The sequence below is a fragment of the Rhineura floridana genome, chromosome 1, assembly GCF_030035675.1.
Source record: "Rhineura floridana isolate rRhiFlo1 chromosome 1, rRhiFlo1.hap2, whole genome shotgun sequence".
Taxonomy (NCBI): Eukaryota; Metazoa; Chordata; class Lepidosauria; order Squamata; family Rhineuridae; genus Rhineura; species Rhineura floridana.
Window position 1 is genome coordinate 185,881,418 of NC_084480.1, and position 21,723 is coordinate 185,903,140.

Here is a 21,723-nt window from a genome sequence, read left to right on the forward strand (position 1 = left end):
ACTGACATCATCATCATCATTAATTATGTTTATGTCATTTTCTCCAAACTGAAAACTCAAAGCAGCTTTCAACATTAAAAACAGATATAAAAACAATAAAAACATCGTAAAATACTCAAACTACATAAAAACAAAATCCATCTCCTCCCCACTTGACTAAAAACAAAATTAAACTCCAAAGGCCTTGGGGGAATGTTTTTACCTGGTGCCTAAAGACAGACAGTGATGGTGCCAGGCATGCCTCCCTGGGGAGAGCATTCCACAAACGGAAGCCACCACTGAGAAGGCTCATTCTTGTGTTGTCACCCTCTGCACTTCCCTAGGAGGGGGCACATGGAGCAGGATCTCCGATGATGAACACACGGTCTGGACTGTTTCATGAGGGGAGAGGCAGTCCTTGAAATATTGGGGTCCTGAGCCGCATAAGGTTTAAAGGTCAAAACCAGCACTCTGAATTTGGCCTGGAAACTAATTGGTAGCCAGTGCAGCTGTGCCAGAATTGGTGTTATGTATTCTGACTGTCTTGTCCCAGTTAGTAATCTGGCTGCTGAGTTCTGCAACAGTTGCAGTTTCTGAACTGTCTTCGAAGGCAGCCCCAGGTATAACACATTGCATTAATCTAATTTAGAATTTACCAGAGCATAAACTACAGAGATTAGGCTATCCTTCTCCAGATAGAGATATAGTTGGGCCACCAACTGAAGGCACTTTGATGCAAGGCACTTTGTGCCACCAAAACCACCTGGACCTCAAGTGACAATAGTTGATCCAGAAGTAATTCCAAGCTATGCACCTGTTCCTTCAGAGGGAGTGTAACCCCATCCAGAGCAGTCTATGCCCCACCCATCTGTTTTACGGAACTGCTCACTAACAGTGCTTCAGTCTTATCTGGATTAACTTTCAGTATATTGGCTCTCATCCAGTTTATTACCGAAGCCAGACATTGATCTAGCACATTAACTGCCACACCTGCAGATTTAAAGGAGAAATAGAGCTGCGTATCATCAGCATCTTGCTGCCAACACACTCCAAAACTCTGAATGATCCCACTCTGCAGTTTCATGTAGATGTTAAACAGCATGGGGGATAAAATCGAACCCTGTGGAACCCCACACTGAAGGCTTCACGGGACTGAACAATAGTCCCCAAGCACCACAACAGGACTAGACAGTGCTGGATTCATCTGCTTATAACAGCAGAGGTGAGATCCCAGTGGATGCAAGTGATTTTATCCTCAGAATGTTTTGCAAACAAGTCACAGTGATCCACCACCTGTTCTACCATCTACTTTGGGCCAGACTGTAAAATGTCCTGCACTACCTGGAAAAGCTCTGATGGATAACCCGGCGAGGATGTAATGGAAGCGGCAAAGTGTTTTCTTCACCACCTTCACTGCCACAGGGTATGCTTGATAAAGGGCACTCACCAGTGTTCAACTGCATTCATGTGGAGTTTTTCTTCATGTTTATTCAAGCCATCTCCCAACTTATTTCATTGCCTTAAGCTCTGCTTTATCAAGGACCCAACTGGGCTCTATCAGGTGGCAGAGAACTTTCAGGAGCTATCGTGTCTATTGCTCAGGCAATCTGAGTATTCCACAGATCAATCGAGTCTTCTACAGGAGCACCAGTCACATTAGCCGGGAAAATCCTCCAGAACCATCTGGAAACCAATTGGATCCATCAGCCTTTAAGGGTGGACCATCCTAAATAAGTCTCCCACCTCTGCAGAGGGCAAAAACAGCAGAAAGCCTAAATCTCAACAAGAGGTAATCTGACCATGATAAGGGATTGATGTTAATATCCCCCACTCTTAGATCACCCTCTTCCTGCCCAGTTGAGAAAACCAGATCCAGAGTGTGGCCTGCCACATGTGTTGGGCTGATGATAAGTTGGGACAGCTCCATGATTGTCATAGTGGCTATGAAGTCCTGAGGCATCCAGAGTTAGTGGCCTTGGCATGGATGTTGAAGTCTCCCAGAACCAAGAGTCTGGGAGTTCTCAGCACCACCTCCGAAACCACTTCTGTCAGCTCAGGGAGGGAGACTCCTGGACAGCGAGAAAAGAAAAGGGGAGGGAATCAATTGAAATAATAATTATAATTAAAAATAAGCATGCTCCATGGGCTGACCTTTTAGGATAGTCATTCTGGGAGAATACAAGATAGATGAACTGAAGAATGAAACCCCTGCAAAACCAGCAAATCTTGTAATGAGATTGTTTAATGTTGCAATTGTAACACAGCATTCAGGGGAACTAATAGTCTCTTTCAATGAACAAAAAAGAAAATTTGAAGCTCTTCAGTCTGTATATTACGGGGGTAGTAAAGGAAAGCACATTTTGTTTATATATTTGGCAAGAATCATTTTGTTTTTATTGTAAAGGACTTGAACCTGCCTATAGCCCACAGATATTTCTATCAAACTTTACAAAGCAGGGAAATTGGGCAGCTATAGTGAATGCAGCAAAGGAGCAGGAGACCTGACCTCCTATCTGAGACATTGTACTGCCCTACAAAGTTGTCAAAATACAAACACAATTTGGGTTGGTCTTTCACAGTCCAATCCACTTCCTATGTAGCTTGGAAGCATTTGGTAACATTTTTTGGGTTTTTGCCTATTAGTGAATCTCCTTTTAATCTGTGATCTAACTCCCTTGTGTGTCCATTAATTCACCTGCGTCTATATGACGTTCCCTGCCATTTCAGACTTTCCCCTAGTTAAACCTGCACTTTCCCTATCTTGCTATAAATGGATTATTGTTTCTGTCCTGATTATTAACCGCTCTAACCTCTATAGCGAGGACATCTTTCCCCATTTTTTTGTATTATGGGTGGATGACGTTAGATCCCACCCACTCTCCACATCTCCTCCTCCTTGCTTACAGTTCATTCCTGCTTCTGGTATTGAACCAGGGTACTTCCTTCTCGTGGCTTCTGCAGCTGTATCACATTGCTTTTTTTTTTTATAAACCCTACTCTTTTGCCATGAGACATAAAATAAAATGTTTATTGAATCACGTTTCCACTTAAAATCTATTTTGTAGTATTATGCAAACACGGAAACCTCCGCATATCTGTTCATTCAAAAAGTCAGATATATGTTTTTGCACTCTTCCGGAAAAGAGCAGGAAAAGCAAAGTACTGTTTTGGACCAATCACCTTAAAGGGGTGGATTGAGGGGTGTGACTAATGCAGAAGCAAATTAGACCAAAACAAATTAATGCCCTCACATATGGATGTGAAAATGCGGGTTTTAAAAAATAAATGTGAGCACAAACAGAACATGTATGGATCTTGAGGCCACCAACTGAATATGGAAAAAGTGGATTTTGAGGTTAGACATGGATGGGCCCGTACTTCCAGATGTCCCACAGTACTGTACTCATTAATTCTGTCCCTTATAATTTAATGGAAGGCAATGTTAAAGATCCCTGTTCCTTTATCCTCACAGTTGCCCTAGATTCTATTTCTTGGTCCCACTAAAGTGTAATAAAAAGGCTACAAATATATATAGATGTGTCTGGGAGTGTTTACAAAAGAGTTCTACCTCATTTATTTCATTTATATGTCCCCTTTCCATCAAGACCCTCCATGGCGCAGAGTGGTAAGCGGCGGTAATGCTGCCAAAGCTCTGCTCACGGCCAAAGTTCGATTCCAATGGAAGGAGGAAGTCGAATCTCCGGTAAAAGGGGTTGAGGTCCACTCAGCCTTCCATCCACCCGTGGTCGGTAAAATGAGTACCCGGCATATGCTGGGGGGTAAAGAAAGGCCGGGGAAGGAACTGGCAATCTCACTCCATATATACGGTCTGCCTAGTAAACATCGCAAGACATCACCCTAAGAGTCGGAAACGACTCGCACTATAAGTGCGGGGACAACTTTACCTTTTCCATCAAGGAGCTCAAGGTAACCCATATGGTTCTCTCCTGCACCCCAATACTCATTTTATAATTGCAAGAACATTCTCAGGTTCTCTCTCTGTCACTTTTGTATCTTACCCTTCCTCTAAAAAGCACAGAGTGGTATACTTCGTGTGGTCCCATTTATCCTTACAGCAACCATAAAGTAGGTTAGGCGGAATGATGGTGAATATCCAGTAAGCTTCATAGCCGAGTGGGCACTTGAAGCCAGATTTTCCCAGTCTACATCTACATTTCCCAGTCACATGCTACTCACTATATCACACTAATTGTCTAGCTTTATAGCTAAGTATAAAGCATATGGAAAAATTAACTAGCCAGTCATGCAAGACTGGCAGTGAGGTGTGACTGGGCTCTCAGCAGAGATATGAAATAATGAGTAGATGAGCTCATGACAAGTTCAACAACAACACTGCATAAGACTAAACTCCTTTATCAAATTAGATGTGATTAATGTAAGTTCATCTTTGCCCTTCTTTAATGTGAGAGGGTTTGGCAAAGGAAGTGCAACAGGGGAAATACATCTACAGAAATGGGAAATTCTATCAAAGCCCTTAACAAAAACACAGGTGAAAAATACCCAACCATTCTAGATACCTCCACAATGCCTTCAGCTTAACACCAATTCTTTATGGCTTCATGAACTACAAAAACCAGAGAATAAGTCACTGCATGTATGTACATGTTCATTTTTAGTTTCTTCTAGTGCCGTAATAGAAGCAAATAGTATTCGGAGGCTGGGTGGCATAAACTGTAGCCTGACGTTTGGGCCAAGTTTGGGCTAATAAAGAGTTTCCGCTACCAATCCATTAACTGGTCTGACTTTTGTGCAGTGCGATCTCTACTGTTGACCTCAGTTAACTGCATGCTCTTAAGGGAACGTCAGGTTGATTAATGACACCATTAATAGTTAAGTGAATTTAATTGATTAATGTCATCAGTGTTAATAAATGATGAAGGATTGTTTATGATGCTATTTATAGTTGTAAGAACCAATGTAGTGTAATAGAGAGCTGGACTTGGTCTGAGAAAATCAAAGGAAACCAGTCATTTAAGTCAAAAGCCACTCTCTCAACCTAACACGGTGTTAAATGGACAAAATGGGAAAACTCAAATGTATAATACCCTAAACATCTTGCAGAAAGGTTCAGAGACAAATGTGATAGATAAGTAAATAAAATGTATACTTTCTTAACCAAATACCGTAAATAACTTTCAAGTATGGCTTGTCTATGTCCATATGATTTTAGAGCCATAGTAGGCATTGACTACTTCAAAATGTCTATTTTTTTCAGGATTGGGCAGATGTCTAGCTCACTTTGGTCCTGGGTCAATTCTGAGCTTGAAAAATTAAGCCCATACACAGCAATGGGACACACTGCAGTTTTAACTTTGGATCTTTACTGTGGCTCTATGGGTTGTATTCAGCTTAGTCCTCCTTAGAATAGACACACTGAAATGAATGAATCAAAGTTACTCATATATATTAACTTCCATGGATCCACTCTGACTAAGACCACCCTATACCTCCAACTATAATGGTCATATCAGAAAATCAGCCACAGTCTTAGCAAAAAGTGTGCAATGCAATCTGTAAGGGAAAAAGTACTTTAAAAATACTGACAATATTTAAACATAGCAAAGAAAATAAAAAGAATCTGGATCTTCTTATTACAAACTGATCCTAATTATAATCATTAAGTTCACTTAAATTAATCATGCTTCATTACAATGAGTTGGAAAGGAAAAATTAAAATCCTTCCAGATGAAATCAACAAAAGCAAATACAAGGAGTGTATTGTGAATATGTTAATGGGTTTTGACACCTAAGGAACCAGCTTGAGGCTCCTGCCCAGGAAACAATAATAATATCTGACATATGTCCTTTTAATATACAGTAGGGCCCTGCTTTTCGGGGTTCTGCTAATACAGTGCCAGCAGGGTGATCAGCTGGAGGGGGGGGCTGCAGCTCCCTGCACTCCAGCTGATCGCGCTGGAGGAGGGGAAGATCAGCTGTAGTGTGCTACAGTCGTTCTCCTCTTCTGGCGCAATCAGACTCCCGTTGGAGCTGATTGCGCCCGAGGAGGGGAATATCTGATTCCAGACTCCCACGCTACAGCTGATCCACTTTTCAGCAGTTTTCATTTTTCGGCGGGGGTCTAGAACCAAACCTGCCGTATGAGCGGGGCCCTACTGTATTGGTATCCAGGAATCTAGTCTGATAGCAAAGAAGTCACCAACACAGAGACAATGTATTTCAGACTACAGCCTTTCTGCGTTTATGTATGTCTGTGTGTGTGTGTGTGTGTGTGTGTGTGTGTGTGTGTGTGTGTGTGTGTGTGTGTGAGAGAGAGAGAGAGAGAGAGAGAGAGAGAGAGAGAGAGAGAGAGAGATTATGAACACCATTTTACTTACAGAGAAACCAGCAATTTAAAAATCACATCGAAGTGCAAAAAAGCTTCTACTGCTTATTATAGTTGCATGTAACAGCTTGAATTATTGTTCTGATTATACAGAAAAAAATATTTTTCTTATTTTTCCCTCTAATGGTGATTCTAGAGTAGTCTTCTACTGTAAATTGCACATAACAACCAAGTAGAGAAAAGCATTTTAAAAATTAGCAAGCATAGGTTCAGACAAAAAAAAGCTGCAATCCACATATGAGTTAAACTGGAATATTAGGATTAAAGTTAATTTAGTGCCATTGGCATTGATTACAAATAGGACTAAAGTGATCTTAAACCAGAGTAGTCTTCGTAACCCAAGTTGTACACGGGAGGCATGGCACAGGTTTCAAAAAATGACAAAGGTCTAATACTTCATGACTGAAAAGAATGCACAACTGTAATTTATGGTTAGTTGGAAAGATGATGAAACAAAGAAAAAACACATCCTGCAAACAATGTGTTTTACTCAATGCATGCAAAAATGGTTTCAAAATTAGTTCATTACAGCCCAGAGAAGGAGCAAGAAAAACACATTTTCTGACCGCACAGGACAATAAGAAGTGTCTACTGTTATATGTAGACACAACTCTAATTGCTATGAAGAATCTAACAAAAAAGGCTGATCAACAGAATGGACAGGTCCTGCGCATCCATGGCTAGCATCTTAAGTGATTTTTTAAAGTCAACTAATAAATGAACAGCTTTTAATCTGTGTATTTGCTAGTTGCTCAAGGGCTTCCCATCAAACTCTTATAGTGTAAAGTTGTGGATGTACAGTGCATGAATGGTATTAATAGCAGTTGCTGGACCATTCATGGCCATTTCTGGACTGGAATAGCCTGACCACTGTTGCCCATGCACTGATAACCTCCAGGCTGGATTACTGTAATGCACTCTTTGTGGGGCTGCCCTTGAAGTTGGTCCGGAAGCTCAGCTGGTGCACAATGCAGTGAGACTGCTCACGGGCAGGATATTGCCAACAGGTCACCCCGCTGCTGAATGAATTGCACTGGCTACCTATTAGCTACCAGACTAAGTTTAAGGTTCTAGTTTTGGTGTACAAAGCCCTATACAGCTTGGGACCAGAATACCTGAAAGACCATCTTACCCCTTATACACCCAGTCAATCACTGTGCTCTGCAGGTGAGGGCCTCCTGCAGATACCATCTTATTAGGAGGTCCATTCAGCACAACATAGGAAACTGACCTTAAGAGTTGTGGCACCTACCCTTTGGAATTCCCTCCCCTTAAATATTAGATAGGCACCATCTTTGTTATCTTTTCAGCACCTCCTGAAGACCTTCCCCTTTCCACAAGCCTTTTAAGGAGAGACCTTATCCCAGTCTGCGTCTCTGTTGGAATTGTTTTAATACATTTTTAAAGCTTTTTAAAAATATATTTTTAAGGATGTCTTGTTTTAATATATTTTAAAGTATGTTTTTATGATGTTTTAAAGTGTTTTAATGCTTTTGTTTACTGCCCATGGCTCCTAATGGGAGAAAGGGTGGGATATAAATCTAATAAATAAATCATAGTCTGACTGCTTTCCAGGAAAAAAAAATCAAGAGACGAATTTTAATGAAAGACTTAGCAGAAAATATTTGGGGGGGGCATATGGAAATAAGTCCATTTTGGCTATATAAGGCCAGTGTGGCATAGTGGTTAGAGTGTTGGACTACGAACTGGGAGACCAGAGTTTGAATCCCCACATAGCCATGAAGCTCGCTGGGTGACCTTGGGCCAGTCACTGCCTCTCAGCCTCAGAGGAAGGCAATGGTAAACCCCCTCTGAATACCGCTTACCATGAAAACCCTATTCATAGGGTCACCATAAGTCGGAATCGACTTGAAGACAGTCCATTTCATTTTTTCATACTAATTAGAGCAATCTCTTTAAACCTCTTCAGAATTGTCCGGGGGCTATTACATGTTGGCCCCAAGGACATGGTAGAACCATCTGAGGCCCTCTATAATGAATTTGCTAGGCACTTCCAGGATAAAATCTTTAGCATCTGCAAGGACTTAGACTCCAGTGTTATAGCAGGTGAATCAAGCAAGGTATCCAGAGCACAGCCTTGTCCCGATTTCTTGGATGAGTTTCAGTTGGTGCAGCTTGAGGACATTGACAAGGTGCTTGGACAGGTTCGTGCAACCACTTCTGTGCAGGATCCTTGCCCTTCTTGGCTAATAAAAGCTAGCAGGGATGGAACAGCCGGCTGGGCCAGGGAAGTGATTAATGCCTCTCTGCGAGACCAGGTGGTCCCTGGCTGCCTGAAAGAGGCGGTAGTGAGACCACTCCTGAAGAGACCCTCCCTGGACCCAGAAAATCTTAATAACTATAGGCTGGTAGCAAATGTTCCATTCCTGGGCAAGGTCCCTGAACGAGTGGTGGCAGACCAGCTTCAAACACTCTTGGATGAGACCGATTATCTGGATCCATTTCAGTTGGGTTTCAGGCCTGGTTTTGGCACAGAAACAGCCTTGGTCGCCCTGTATGATGACCTCTGTCGGGAGAGAGATGGGGAATGTGACTCTGTTAATTCTCCTTGATCTCTCAGCAGCTTTCGATACCATCGGTCATGGTATCCTTCTGGGAAGACTGGCAGAGTTGGGAGTGGGAGGGACTGCATGGCGGTGGTTCCGCTCCTACTTGGTGGGTTGGCTCCAGAAGGTGGTGCTTGGGGAACATTGCACAGCACCCTGGACTCTCCAGTATGAGGTTCCGCAGGGGTCAGTTCTGTCCCCCATGCTGTTCACAACATCTACATGAAAACATTGGGTGCGGTCATCGAGAGCTTTGGAGGGGATTGCCATCAGTATGCTGATGACACGCAGCTCTATTTCTCCTTTTCATCTTCTTCAGGTGAGGCTGTCAGTGTGCTGAAACGGTGCCTGGCTGCGACAATGGACTGGATGAGGGCTAATAAACTGAGTCTCAATCCAGACAAGACTGAGATGCTGTTAGTGGGTGGTTCTTCTCACCGGATGGTGGATGTCCAGCCTGTCCTGGATGGGGTTGCACTCCCCCTGAAGGCGCAGGTTCGTAGCTTGGGGGTTCTCCTAGAACCATCTCTGTCTCTTGAGGCTCAGGTAGCCTTGGTGGCACAGAGTGCCTACTACCAACTTCGGTTGGTGGCCCAGCTACGTCCCTATCTGAACAGGGATAAACTGGCTTCAGTGGTCCATGCTCTGGTAACCTCCAAGCTAGATTACTGCAATGCACTGTACATGGGGCTGCCTTTGAAGCTGCAGCTTGTGCAAAATGCAGCAGCCAGATTGGTAACAGGGACCAGATGGTTCGAACACATAAAACCAATTCTGGCCCGCTTGCATTGGCTGCCTGTATGTTTCTACGCTCGATTCAAGGTGCTGGTTTTAACCTATAAAGCCTTATACGGCTTGGGACCACAATACCTGATGGAACGCCTCTCCTGATACGAAGCCACCTGTACACTACGCTCCACATCCAAGGCCCTCCTCCGGGTGCCTACTCGGAGGGAAGCTGGGAGTCTGGCAACAAGGGAGAGGGCCTTCTCAGTGGTCACCCCCAAATTATGGGATGATTTTTTTGACGAGGTGTGCCTGGCACCAGCACTGTTATCTTTTCAGTGCCAGGTGAAGACTTTCCTCTTCTTCCAGGCATTTTAGCATGTGTTTTTAAGTTGCTTTTTAAAAATGTGTTTTTAGATTTGTATATTTGTTTTTAATGTTTTTAAATTGTTTTTTTTAAAATTAAATTGTGTTTTTAAATTGGTTTTTGTGTTTTAAAATTGGTATATTTGTTTTTAATGTTTTTAATTGCTGTCAACCACCCAGAGAGCTTCGGCTATGAGGCAGTATATAAATGTAATAAATAAATAAATATAATTGTTGTAAACCACCCAGAGAGCTTCAGCTATGGGGCACTATACAAATGCAATAAACAAATAAATAAATAAAGATTTTAAAAAGAAAATTACAATCCTACTTTTTAGCATTTTAATATTTTGGCTGAATGTCCAAGGGATGGTCCACAAAGGCAAACTGTCCTTCCCACAACCATCCTGAGGTAGAAATAATCCTGCTACAATTCATAGGGTCACATCAGAAACATACTGAGTGTAAGAGGGGATGCCGACGCTGGAAGGGATATCACCCACCTAACCCAAACTGAACACAGCTGTCTCTAGCTGCTGCAGATGGCACCGCCACAGCCTGGTAGGAAGGGAGGGGCATGTTTCCTCACTGAGACACAGCTAACAGCTTGAGCAGCCTCAGCACCACTATAAAACCCACAGTGGGCATGCAGAGCTTGGCACCCCAGCATAGCACCACCAGAGTGGAAGACATATGGTCCAAGGTTGAAAGCATTGCCATGAGGTAAGCAAATGATGAAAATCCTTCACTCATTCTGAAGTCATTATTATGAGTGAAACCAGACTAGAAGGCAAAGACGACTGGGTGATGCCTTAATGCCTCTTTTAAGAAACATCTATGTTAAACAGGGATGCTAAATATTGGGTAAAATGAGGTAATAACACATTTTACTCTGGTGCAAAACCTTGTTTTAAAAGGTCACATTCGCACAAATCATTGGAATCAATATCAGTTAAGGCAGAGTTACATAAAAAATCATTGTTAGACTGAGGCCTACTTTCTCATATCACTATTGCAAGAAATGGGTATTTTCCAGGAACCATGGCCTGCCCAAGTCTGACAAATGAAGAAAACATTTGCATTATCATTACAATACACACATCTATCATGGGGGAGAAAACATTCATGGTCAAGAAGCAGTTATTGCCTTGCTCAACCTTCCTCTCTCTCTCGGAAATAGATATACAAACTATAGTTCTGAGATTACATTTTCCTCTGTCTTTAAAACTGACCTGTAACTAAAAGGTTTATATAAGGAGGCATCAAAACGGTAAAGACACTTCTATTAGTGAGAGAAATCTGGTACACAGCCCAATGACAGGAAAAAAACCTGAAGAACAGGACACTTTCTTCTCTTTCCTTCAAAGCTCACTTCATGAAGTCTGCCTCATAACAAACCAGCACTGCAGCACAGAGCAAACCAAGGCAGAGATAGGAAGGTCTGCTGGAGTTCTCCATAAAGACAAGCTTAGAATTCCAACAGCAGCTTGGAAAACATGCACATACGCACAGAGTGTGTGAGACAGTTATTCACCTATTATCTTACCTCAGCTTTTATTTTATTGTCTCCAAAGCAGAGATGCTGTAAGTAGGCAGCAGCATTGGATTGTACTGAGGGGAACTGATGTTGTAACATCTGAATGACTTCTGGAAGTTCTGGATCTCTCCATCCAAACTCTCTGTACACAAAGAAACAAGAAAAGATTTATCAGTGGCCCTAATAATGATAGCAGCACACACCTGTAATTGCTCCTGCTAACAGTTTGATGTACCAAGCTAACAGGAAATGTACTGAGGGGGAGAATTATTGGTAACACTGCCAGAATGAACATAAAAGGAAACCAGTGCCATAACTACCCCAAAATTTAAAAATATAATGATCATAGAAAGGTAGCTTTTGCTTAATTAGTTTTCTCAAAGTTCTATTATTCAAAAATAATAGAAATAAAACGCACTATAGGAAGCCCTGATAAAGATTATGAAAACAAAGATACACAAAATCACATTCAATATGCACAGACATGCTTTCTCATTGATGCTGAATAGAGCCAATCCCAAGTACCAGATTCGGGCTGGGAGAGAAACATTGGAACCAAAATGGCCTCAGAGAAGGACCATCATCTAAAGTGCTTCGCAGTGCTGTAACAAAGAACTTGGGCTCAGCTGCAAGAAGCCAGTTCTCCTTAGATCCAGGGCCAGTTCTCCTTAGATCCAGGGCCAGTTCTAAAGGGCGGCCAGGTTGGGCACTGGCCCGAGGGCCCCAGAGCTATAGGAGCCCCTGAGGAGCCCCTGAGGAGCCCCTGAGGAGCCCCTGAGGGGCCCTCCGCCCGCCCCGCGATCTGCACCCCCCCCCGCGATCTGCACCCCCCCCGCGATCTGCACCCCCCCCGCGATCTGCACCCCCCCCGCGATCTGCACCCCCCCCGCGATCTGCACCCCCCCACGCGATCTGCACCCCCCCACGCGATCTGCACCCCCCCCACACTCCCACTTACCTGTCAGCCGGCTTTTTAGCATTGCCCTTAATGAAGATGGTGGCCGCAGCTTCCCTAAGGTACTGAAGCCGCTGCCGCCATCTTAGTTGATGGCAGAGATGTGTGCGAGTAGCATGCACGTGTGCCATCAACAAAGATGGTGGCGGAGGCTTCATTCCCCTTAGGGAAGACACGGCCACCATCTTCATTAAGGGCAATGCTAAAACAGACCTTCATTAAGGGCAATGCTAATGCCCAGACAGGTAAGGGGGGCCGTGGGGGGCACGCGCACACACACACACACCGGGGGCCAGGGCAAGCTGATGCCCAAGGGCCCCCGCATGCCTGGACCCGGCCCTGCTTAGATCCGTCTTGAGACTGGCACTATGTCTGCAAGCATGCAAAATCCTCACACCCATTCTCTTAAGTCAGGCTGGACCAATGTAGTTCTCTTCTTACAGAGAAGCAAAATCCTCATACCCATTCTCTTAAGTCAGGCTGGACCAACGTAGTTCTCTTCTTACAGAGAAACAACCCATGGTTGAATCAAGTCTGGAAACTCAATTAGGTTACAGTTGTGCTCACTATTTCCTCACATTATTTGTACCTGAATGTACAAGGATCACTTTGTATATTATAGTGCATGATTTATTGTGTCCCAGCCTGACAAGTGTTCCATTCCAGGGTTTTCAGTGTAAATACCTTCCGTAACAAGCAGTTATTTTTCACATGAAGTACCATACATTTCTTTCGAGAGGTATTCAACAATGCTCTCCTACTCTGGGAATTGCTGTATTGCTCCTCCTGTGCCGTCTTAAAAAATGATGCTTAGCATGCATATTTCTAGATGCTTAGTTTTTTTTAAAAAAATGCTTGTTTTTTGTGTTATACACACTCCAAGTACCTCCAGAGAGAAGAAAGTGCATATGGACATGGCACTGTGGCACAATTAAGGATTAAACAAATGTCTAGGGACAGAAACAAAAGAAAACTGTAAGATGACAATGGATGGCTATTGCTGCAATCACACCCTTACACAAACTGTATGGGTGCAATCAGAGCTTGGAATATTACTTTTAAAAAGCAATAAATTACAGTTACAATTACACGGCCCAAAAATTAGTAATTACCATTACCATTACAATTGCTCTGAAAGTAACTTTTTTGAGAAAAAGTAATCACTACCATTACATTTCAGTTACTTTAAAAAAATGCCTACAAGGTGCTGGCCTTGGCTGCTGCACATCTAAGTAGTCTAAAACAATATTAAAAATAAACACACACATACAGAGATAGTAGAATAATTCTTTTTATCCATAAGACAGCAATGGTGGTCTCTCCGCTGGTAAGGGAGGTGGGGAGGGAGGCAGAGGCCACTACTCAGATCTTTGCACGTCAAACCAAGTGCAACCCCCCACCCCACTCACCCAGCAAGCATAATCTCTCTCACTTAACCACCTTCCCTGCCCTGCCAGCAACCAAGGGACACTCACCCAAGCAAACATTTTCCCGAGATGCAAAAAAGTTAAAATACTGCAAATGCAGCACACACACACACACACACACACACACACACACACACACACACATTAATTGTCATCTTTCACTTCCACAGTGGAGCCAGTGAACGGGTGAGCAGCTGGGAAGCTCTCTCTCTGCAATCTGCAACAGTACTCTGCCACAGATCACGGAAGGGGAGCACTCTTCCTCCACCACCCATCAAGGGGCTCCTCAGCCAGGGCCGCCCTGTAGTACCGGCCCTGAAGTACCGGCCCTGATGATCACCCCCAGGAAGAAGGGCACACTTAAAATGTAGAGGAAATAAACATGTATATAACCGTAGTGTGAAATCAGATAGTTATTGGGACATAGTATGAAGAAATATTTAAATAAGCATGACTGTCAAACATGTTTATTATTTATACAATCTGTAAAGATATTTATAGTGCAATCCTTTGTTTGTTTACTCAGAAGCAAGTCCCAATGTATTCAATGTGGCTTACTCAAACAAGGAAGTATGCACAGAACTGTGATAAGGAACGTCACTCACCCAAACCAAAATTCCAAATCATGCTACTTTAAGCTGTTTTGCAACTGTTTATACTTGTTTTTATAGATATTGGACTTTTAAAGGGATTTATTTCTTACTGTGAGCCGCCTTGGTTTCCAGTCAGCAAGCCTACCTCATAGGGTTGTTGGAAAGACTCCATATACACACCGGAGATGTAAAAATACATACACCTCATTTAATAGTTTATGATGAAAACCAGTTGGTTATTGCAGAACATTTAAAAAATAAAATAAAATTTTAGTTTTCTACCTAATAAAAGGAACGATGCCTAAGTAAGCAGTGCCTAATTGCTTTACAAAATAGGATTGGAGGCAGAGAGAAAGATTTACAACACAAACACAATTCTTGGCTATGTTCACTCAAAAGTCCCATTAATTTACCACACAATCCTAACCATGTCTACTCAAAAGCAAGTCCCACTGAATTCAATGGTGTTTACTCCAGGTATGTGGGATTAGCATTGCAGCTTTACTCCCAGAAAAACAAGTATAGGATTAAAGCTTTATATTGGGAAGGTTTTCAAAACATTGCTCTCTTCAACAGTCCAGGAAAATTTAAACTTGTTTGACTCCTGCACACAAGAGAGAAAAAGACTGAAAGCTATATACTTAACCAATTTATGAGATTTTTAGATAAGCTGGAAAAAACAACAATTTTCTAGCCTTGCAATGGGGTCTAGCTAGTGCCTTGTCAATCACAACCCTGACTTCAGTTATTGGCTACAAACCTGAAAGGGTGGGGTTAGAGCAGCTAGCTAAAAGCTCATTTAACACATGTTGTGGGGGGGAGGGTGGCTGACATTTTGCTGTATATTTCTTGAACCAGACCACCTAGAAACTTAACTTTTTTTAAAAAAATGAAAGCTGAGAGTCTGGGGATTAAGGTGACTCAGAGAGAATCCCACAAGCCTTCCCCCTCAACAATGGGTGTCTATAGGAGCTAATCAGCATGAAAGGAGACAATGTTAGCTACTGAAAACAGTATTCTCAGTGGCTGACTCACCTCCTGCCACTTTGATTGGCTCCAATCAGCAGGAAAGAACAAGGAAGCAAGTTAGAAGATTCTTCTCAGTGGCTAACATATTCCCTTTTCATGGTGATTGGCTCATAGGATCCTGGAGACATGGGGATCCTGCTAAGACCTTGCTCCCAAAAAAGTAAGAGCTCTAAGACCCTCCCTCCCTAGACCCTGGATAACTCCACTCCTGCATTAGCCTCCATTTCCCAAGACTTAGGTTTTTCTCTACCTCATTTCACCTTTTCTTTTGGTGTTTCCTCCTATCTTGCCCCAATTGTTTTGGGGCCTTTACTCCCCCCCCCTTCTTCCTATTGTCTCCTGAGGAATGACAAGAAAGAGGCAAATGCAGGACTTGGGTTTAAGTTTTGCCACTACTTTATTAATCACAATAATTAAATGATCGACTGTGGTCACTACTGGGGACATCTCTTTCTCTCCTTCTCTGCTCAATTTTATGTGAGTAACTGGTCTGGCTACCCAGCACCAATTGTCCCTCAGGTGTCATGGCTTAAACCAGACTATTATGAATCCTCATAATTTAAATGATAGATGAAGTTAGGGTTCCATCACCTCTTACCAGTCAAGTATTGCAGTAGCTAGACATCCTGGCCATTGTAGGATCTTACTATGTAATCTCACAGTGGCTGACGGCACCCCGGCCCACTGCAAGATCTTTCCCTCCCAGTCCTGGTCAGAAGCCATCTCAAAGCCAGTCTGCCTTTTGGCAGTCCACTCCTTTCCCATCCCCAGTGCCACCTTTCCCAGCCTTCCATTTTTACCCTATCATAGCAAAATTTGATACAGGTGCAAGGGACCCCTTTTACTGATCTCTTTTCACCTTGGAAAAGTAAATAAAGTGAGTTTTACAAATCCTTTTAGCAATCCCCCCCATGTCATTCACACACAGGTAATGATTTTAAATCTTTTGTTGTGTTTCCTTCTCCTTGGGGGCGGACGACTACTTGAAAATGTAGCAGTACTGTAAATAGCAAAAAAGATAGGAATATAGATATCCATTATGTAAGAGGTGATCACACCACCACCAAGAGAATCAAAAACATGAATGGTTTTTGCCCACAAATTGCCATACCAGGCACCTCTGTCCTTCAGGCTACTGTGCTCCCTCATAATTTGCTCCAGAGGGTTGGAGGACACCCCCCCCCGCAAACAGATTTTAAGGGCAAGCAGGGAGAGGAACTCCGCACATGCAGCATTGGATATAATCCGTAACATTCTATTAGTACCTTAATGTTTATCTTCTATGAAATGTCTATGAACAATAAGTGTCCATATTTTTGAAGAGATCAAGAGTAACAGTAGCAAAGCTGCAGAAAATTCTTATATAGTTCTTATTTGCAGAATAGATGTTTTTAACTCATACTAAGTTTAATAATTTCTCATATTTTCTATCTCAGAGTCAAGTGTGCACTTCTGGTTTTCTTTTGTCAAGAACTTTGCAAAATATTTATTAACATGCATCTCATATGCAGAAATTGAGACAAAATGAAATGAATGGGGAGGTTAAAGTTGTGATTGCACATGAAACTGCACGATTGCTGCAAGTAAGCCACCTATTTTCCCACTCTTGAGGGAAAGACCTTTCCAGAAATCATACTTATCATAAAGGACCAATTGACCAGTCAGGTTAATAAGTGTCATTCTTACCAGACATGAAATTTCAAGCTAGGTTTTAAGTCTGAATAATCTGCTTTGGTGTAGTTGCCAATTTAGATTTCACTGTGTCTCTACTAAACAGTGATTGTGACAGCTGAAGCTTTCGTGTTTCAATATGAGGTTAGTCTAAATGAACTGACAACTTGAAAACTTACTGCATGAGTAACTCATACATCTGCATCTCCTCAAATGGAGAAAATGAAGTGGCAGTTTCTACTATGAATATTTACTTAATTAAAACTGAGTAGTACAATCACTAGTACACAATACAGCCAGCTTTGTTTTACATTCTATTTTAATTCAAAGCAACATCTCAATTTTAATTTGCAAGTACAGTTCGCAATGATCAAGAGGTCACACGAACAGAAGCTATTTGCTCAGCTGGGCTTTCCCATCACTTCTCCCTACTGCAGCCCCCTAAAGATCATCTCTCAAAGAGCAGGAGACTCTCAGGAAAGGCCTGAGATATAATCTTGGGGGGGGATTAGAAAATGGGAGTCAGAGAAAATTGGATGGAGGCCGTTTGCCTCTCTGGCTTTTCCTGAGGGTGTTTTGGGGGTGCAGGTAGGAGGAGAGCACAGGAAAGTTTATGCTAATACAAATTCTAGACCAAAGCCTCTGTTTCACCGTAATATGCTTATCTTAATCTTGTTAAAAGTTTAACCAAGATAGAATTCTTTTAAAACATTGCTCTTCCAGCATCACAGCACATTTCCACTTTTTCACATTTCATTTTTAGTGAATCAAGATCAAGGTAACACACTTCAAAAGCTGGTCATTGACAGTTATAGATACCATATTTACTGAATCAGAATATAATTTTTTTGCAGTTAATTAAGATTTGTAGACTATATGAAGGACGCATAGTCCATGCTATTTAAGAAACCCATGAGTCTTCTAATTATACAAAATTAGAGAAAATCCTTTAGAAAACCTATTGACTTGGGCACTTCAGGTTCTAATGTAATGAAAAAGACACTGATTTTTCTACTAGTATATTATTATATATTATTTATTATAGGTTAATATCAGTAACTCATAAATTTGTTTATAGTAAAATGGGGAGTAGGCTTTTGCATTCAGGTTCTGTTTGTTGGCTTCCCATGGACATCTGTTTGGCCACTGTGAGAACAGGATGCTAGAGTAGATGGGCCTTTGGCCTGATCCAGCAGGGTCCTTCTTATGTTCTTAGGTTTGTTGGTTTTAAATGCTGGAATAGTTTCTGCAACATCCATAGCTTCAATAGTAATGTATTTTTATCAAGGGCCACATCTTGAACTGAGCAACATTGCACTCCAGCCACTCATTGAGAGACACAGGCAAAATTCTATCCTCATGCATTTCAGCTGCTTACTCATCTATGCTATGCAAAGACACAGACTGTGATGGCCATGTATTGTTTATTTTATTATCTTTTGATGCAGGATCCCATCTTTGTATTATCTCATATAGGATCCTGCTCATTCATATATGAAACGTACCTACTTTTCTTATTCCTTTAATCTCCAGTGCCACCAATTACTTATTTGTTTGTTAATTACTAGTCACTTTTCATGGCCAAGCTCTCACAAGGCAACAGAAAGAAACAGAACTTCAGGCAGAGTATGAAGCATTGTGTGGATACAGACAAATAGATGTGTTTCCTTATTTACCCACTATCACACAGTAGCTGGGACAAACACACCAGGAGGCTTAAATTTAAGAGACAAACAAATATTTTGTTATTTATGTCCAGAAAGTCTTAGGCCTCAGACCCTGGACAGCCACTCCCAGTTAGAGTAAATACTAGGCTATATTGACAAAATAGTCTGATCTGGTATAAGGCAGCTTCCTCTGTTATACTAATGGTATACTGATTTATTTAGAAGGCATTCTCATAGGAACAATATCCGTCATCTACTCTGTGTCCAAAAATTGAGAATAATAATAATGAATTTGCTCATCTCTCTGCAACTATCCCCCTTTCAGGGACAAGCGTTATGCACCAAACTATACACACTGAAGGTCAAAAAGAAGAAAATGGTCCCTTCCTCAAAAGTCTGTTGCCCAAACCAGCTGGGTCATATGGCTTTAATTAAAGCATGCTATTTTAACACAAGCCTACCTTGTAGGGTTGTTGTAAGGACTTCTAAGAGTATGTACATAAAGTTCTTTTATATACTGGAATCTAACATTATACTTAAAAGCAAAATATAGTGACATAAGTAAAAAAAGAAATAATATTGATGAGAATGGCTTGATAATGAGCTGCAAACATTATAAACATAAAATCTTTCCAGAATGCTGTCATAGTATGCAAAGAAGGGATGAGGGGGTTGGAAAGTGCTGCTGCCCAAGTAGCCTTCTCCTTGTGTATGTTTTGAGTGCAACTCTATGTAATCAACTATATCAGTATTGTCCGCATTTTCAAACATTGTCAAGTAGAAAGCAGCTGCCCCAATTTAGAACCATATATTCTCTAATAACACAGACAGTGAGAATTAGGTATTTTAAATTCTGTATTTTAATAGTTACAATGAGCAAAGTTAAATTCCACTTTCTGCCACAACCCTTTGCACTGTACATATATATCTTGGAAGGAAACTGCTTAAGGAAGTACAACAGACCCAGCATGCCTTGCTGTTGATAAACGGGAATTGTTTTCATGATACATTTAACAAGTATCATGGAAGCCATTTCCTTTTGCTAGCAGCACAGCCGTGCATACTAGGCTGTACACTTGCGGAATGTTACATGTGAATGACAGTATGAGTGCACAACTTGCCTATATGGGCACAGAGGTACACACATTGTACATTCATTGAATGCAATGTGTGAACACCCCTCTAACTGGGTGGTCATTGACCATAGGTGGACAACCTGCTACAAGGGAACAGTTGTAACACCTAGCGAAGAATGGTTTACCTCTCTATCTGCCTCCCACTCCTATACGAGGCTGCTCCCGACTCAGTAAGCTAGAGACAAAACTACACCTGCACACAGGAAGAAGGCTACATGAGCATTGTTGGGTGTACTGGCTTGACAATTATAGCTTGAGAAGTGACTTATGGCACTTGCCAAAAAGGTTGGCCATCACTGATATGGACTGTGGACTAAGATCGCAGCACTACAACATTGTAGAAACTAAAATTTAAATATGATTAGCCTGCAAAAATGTGTTATGCCTTTCATATTTTGGCAGGGGAGTGTATAGAGAAAGATTAAAGCACAAAGAAAACATGAAAGCTGTTTTTCCAAGCAGAATTACCAGTAATTTGTTTGCTGCCTGCAATGCAGTGGAATAGCATTTTCTTCATTCGCATAGGTTTGTGCAGTAACTTATTCAGATAAAAAGTGATACAGATAAACATGTGCATGCTGAGTATGAGAATACAGTAATTTAAAAGAACATATGTCAGACCATTTGGAATCCTGGGGACACCTTTCCAATACCAGCTTTCCACTGAAGCTGTGGGGCAGGTATGACAAGTATCTCTTAGTTAGGGCAAATTTTCAAGGATGTATGTGTTAGTTTCTAGGGCTAATTTACGTTATTAGAGCAGAACGTTCACATCTGATCAAGCAGTTGGTGTATAGAAACACAGGCACCAATATCTATTCCTTTTCAGGCACTACTCCCTGCAAGCAGCATTGGAGACAAGATTTATATAGCAACCATATGTTGAAAAATGACACCAAGCATTTATCATAAAAAAAGAAAAATGCTCTTAGTCTGCTGTTAGAAATATGGTATTTATGATGCTGGGGTTATTTTGTCTGCTGTTTGGTTATTTTGTTTTATTGTTAAGGTTGTTTTTAATTTTGTATATAAGCAGCATTTGGTTTAATTTTAACATAGAGTAAAAACATCAAAATAAATTTTAAAAACTTTCCGAACAACGGTTCTCATGTCTTCATGGATTATCTAGCATGTTCTTGAAACATTAAAACTATTTTCAAACCAGCATGGCCTTTGCCAAAAAATAAAGAAAATGCTTACTCAGCCATGGCTAAAATAGAAGAGGATAACATAAGTTTACTTGAAATAAGAACATAAGAGCCCTGCTGGACCAGTTCATAAGGCCCATTTAATCCACCAACAGATTCTTCTGGAAAGACCCCAACAAGGGTATGAAGGCAACAGCCCTCATCTTTTACTCTCTAGCAGCTGACATTTGGAGGCATACTGCCTCTTAACATGGAGGTTCTGTTTACTAGAGGCTACCACTGATTCCTGTCCTGGGGAAGGGAAATACTGAAATGATCACAACTGGCTTCCTTACACAGTAACCTGGGGATTGTTTGGCCAGTCCTGGAGCCATGGGATAACTCTATGTTTACTATTGTTTTTAAAATCAATTTGTATCAAGGGGTTTTGTCTGGAAGAAGCAAAAAGGATAGCTCTGCCATTTTTATTAAGCATAGGTTGATACTTTAACTGCCATAATATAAACTGCAAATCAGCTAAAGCCAATTCATCAAATTAGACTAAAAACAGTTGGCATA

General features: G+C 41.6%; 1 protein-coding gene across 10 annotated transcripts in view; it reads right to left on the bottom strand.

Moving 5' to 3' along the window:
• Nucleotides 1–21,723, bottom strand: part of CTNND2 (catenin delta 2) — a 1,018,171-nt gene that overhangs the window by 241,693 nt on the left and 754,755 nt on the right. For all 10 annotated transcript variants that reach the window (XR_009758379.1, XM_061589265.1, XM_061589272.1 and 7 more), the window contains one exon: nt 11,549–11,681. Coding sequence is in view for 9 of the 10 variants with exons in the window: in XM_061589265.1 (XP_061445249.1) it covers nt 11,549–11,681 (133 nt within the window). In the remaining variant the exon portion in view is untranslated. The remainder of the gene's footprint in view (nt 1–11,548; nt 11,682–21,723) is intronic.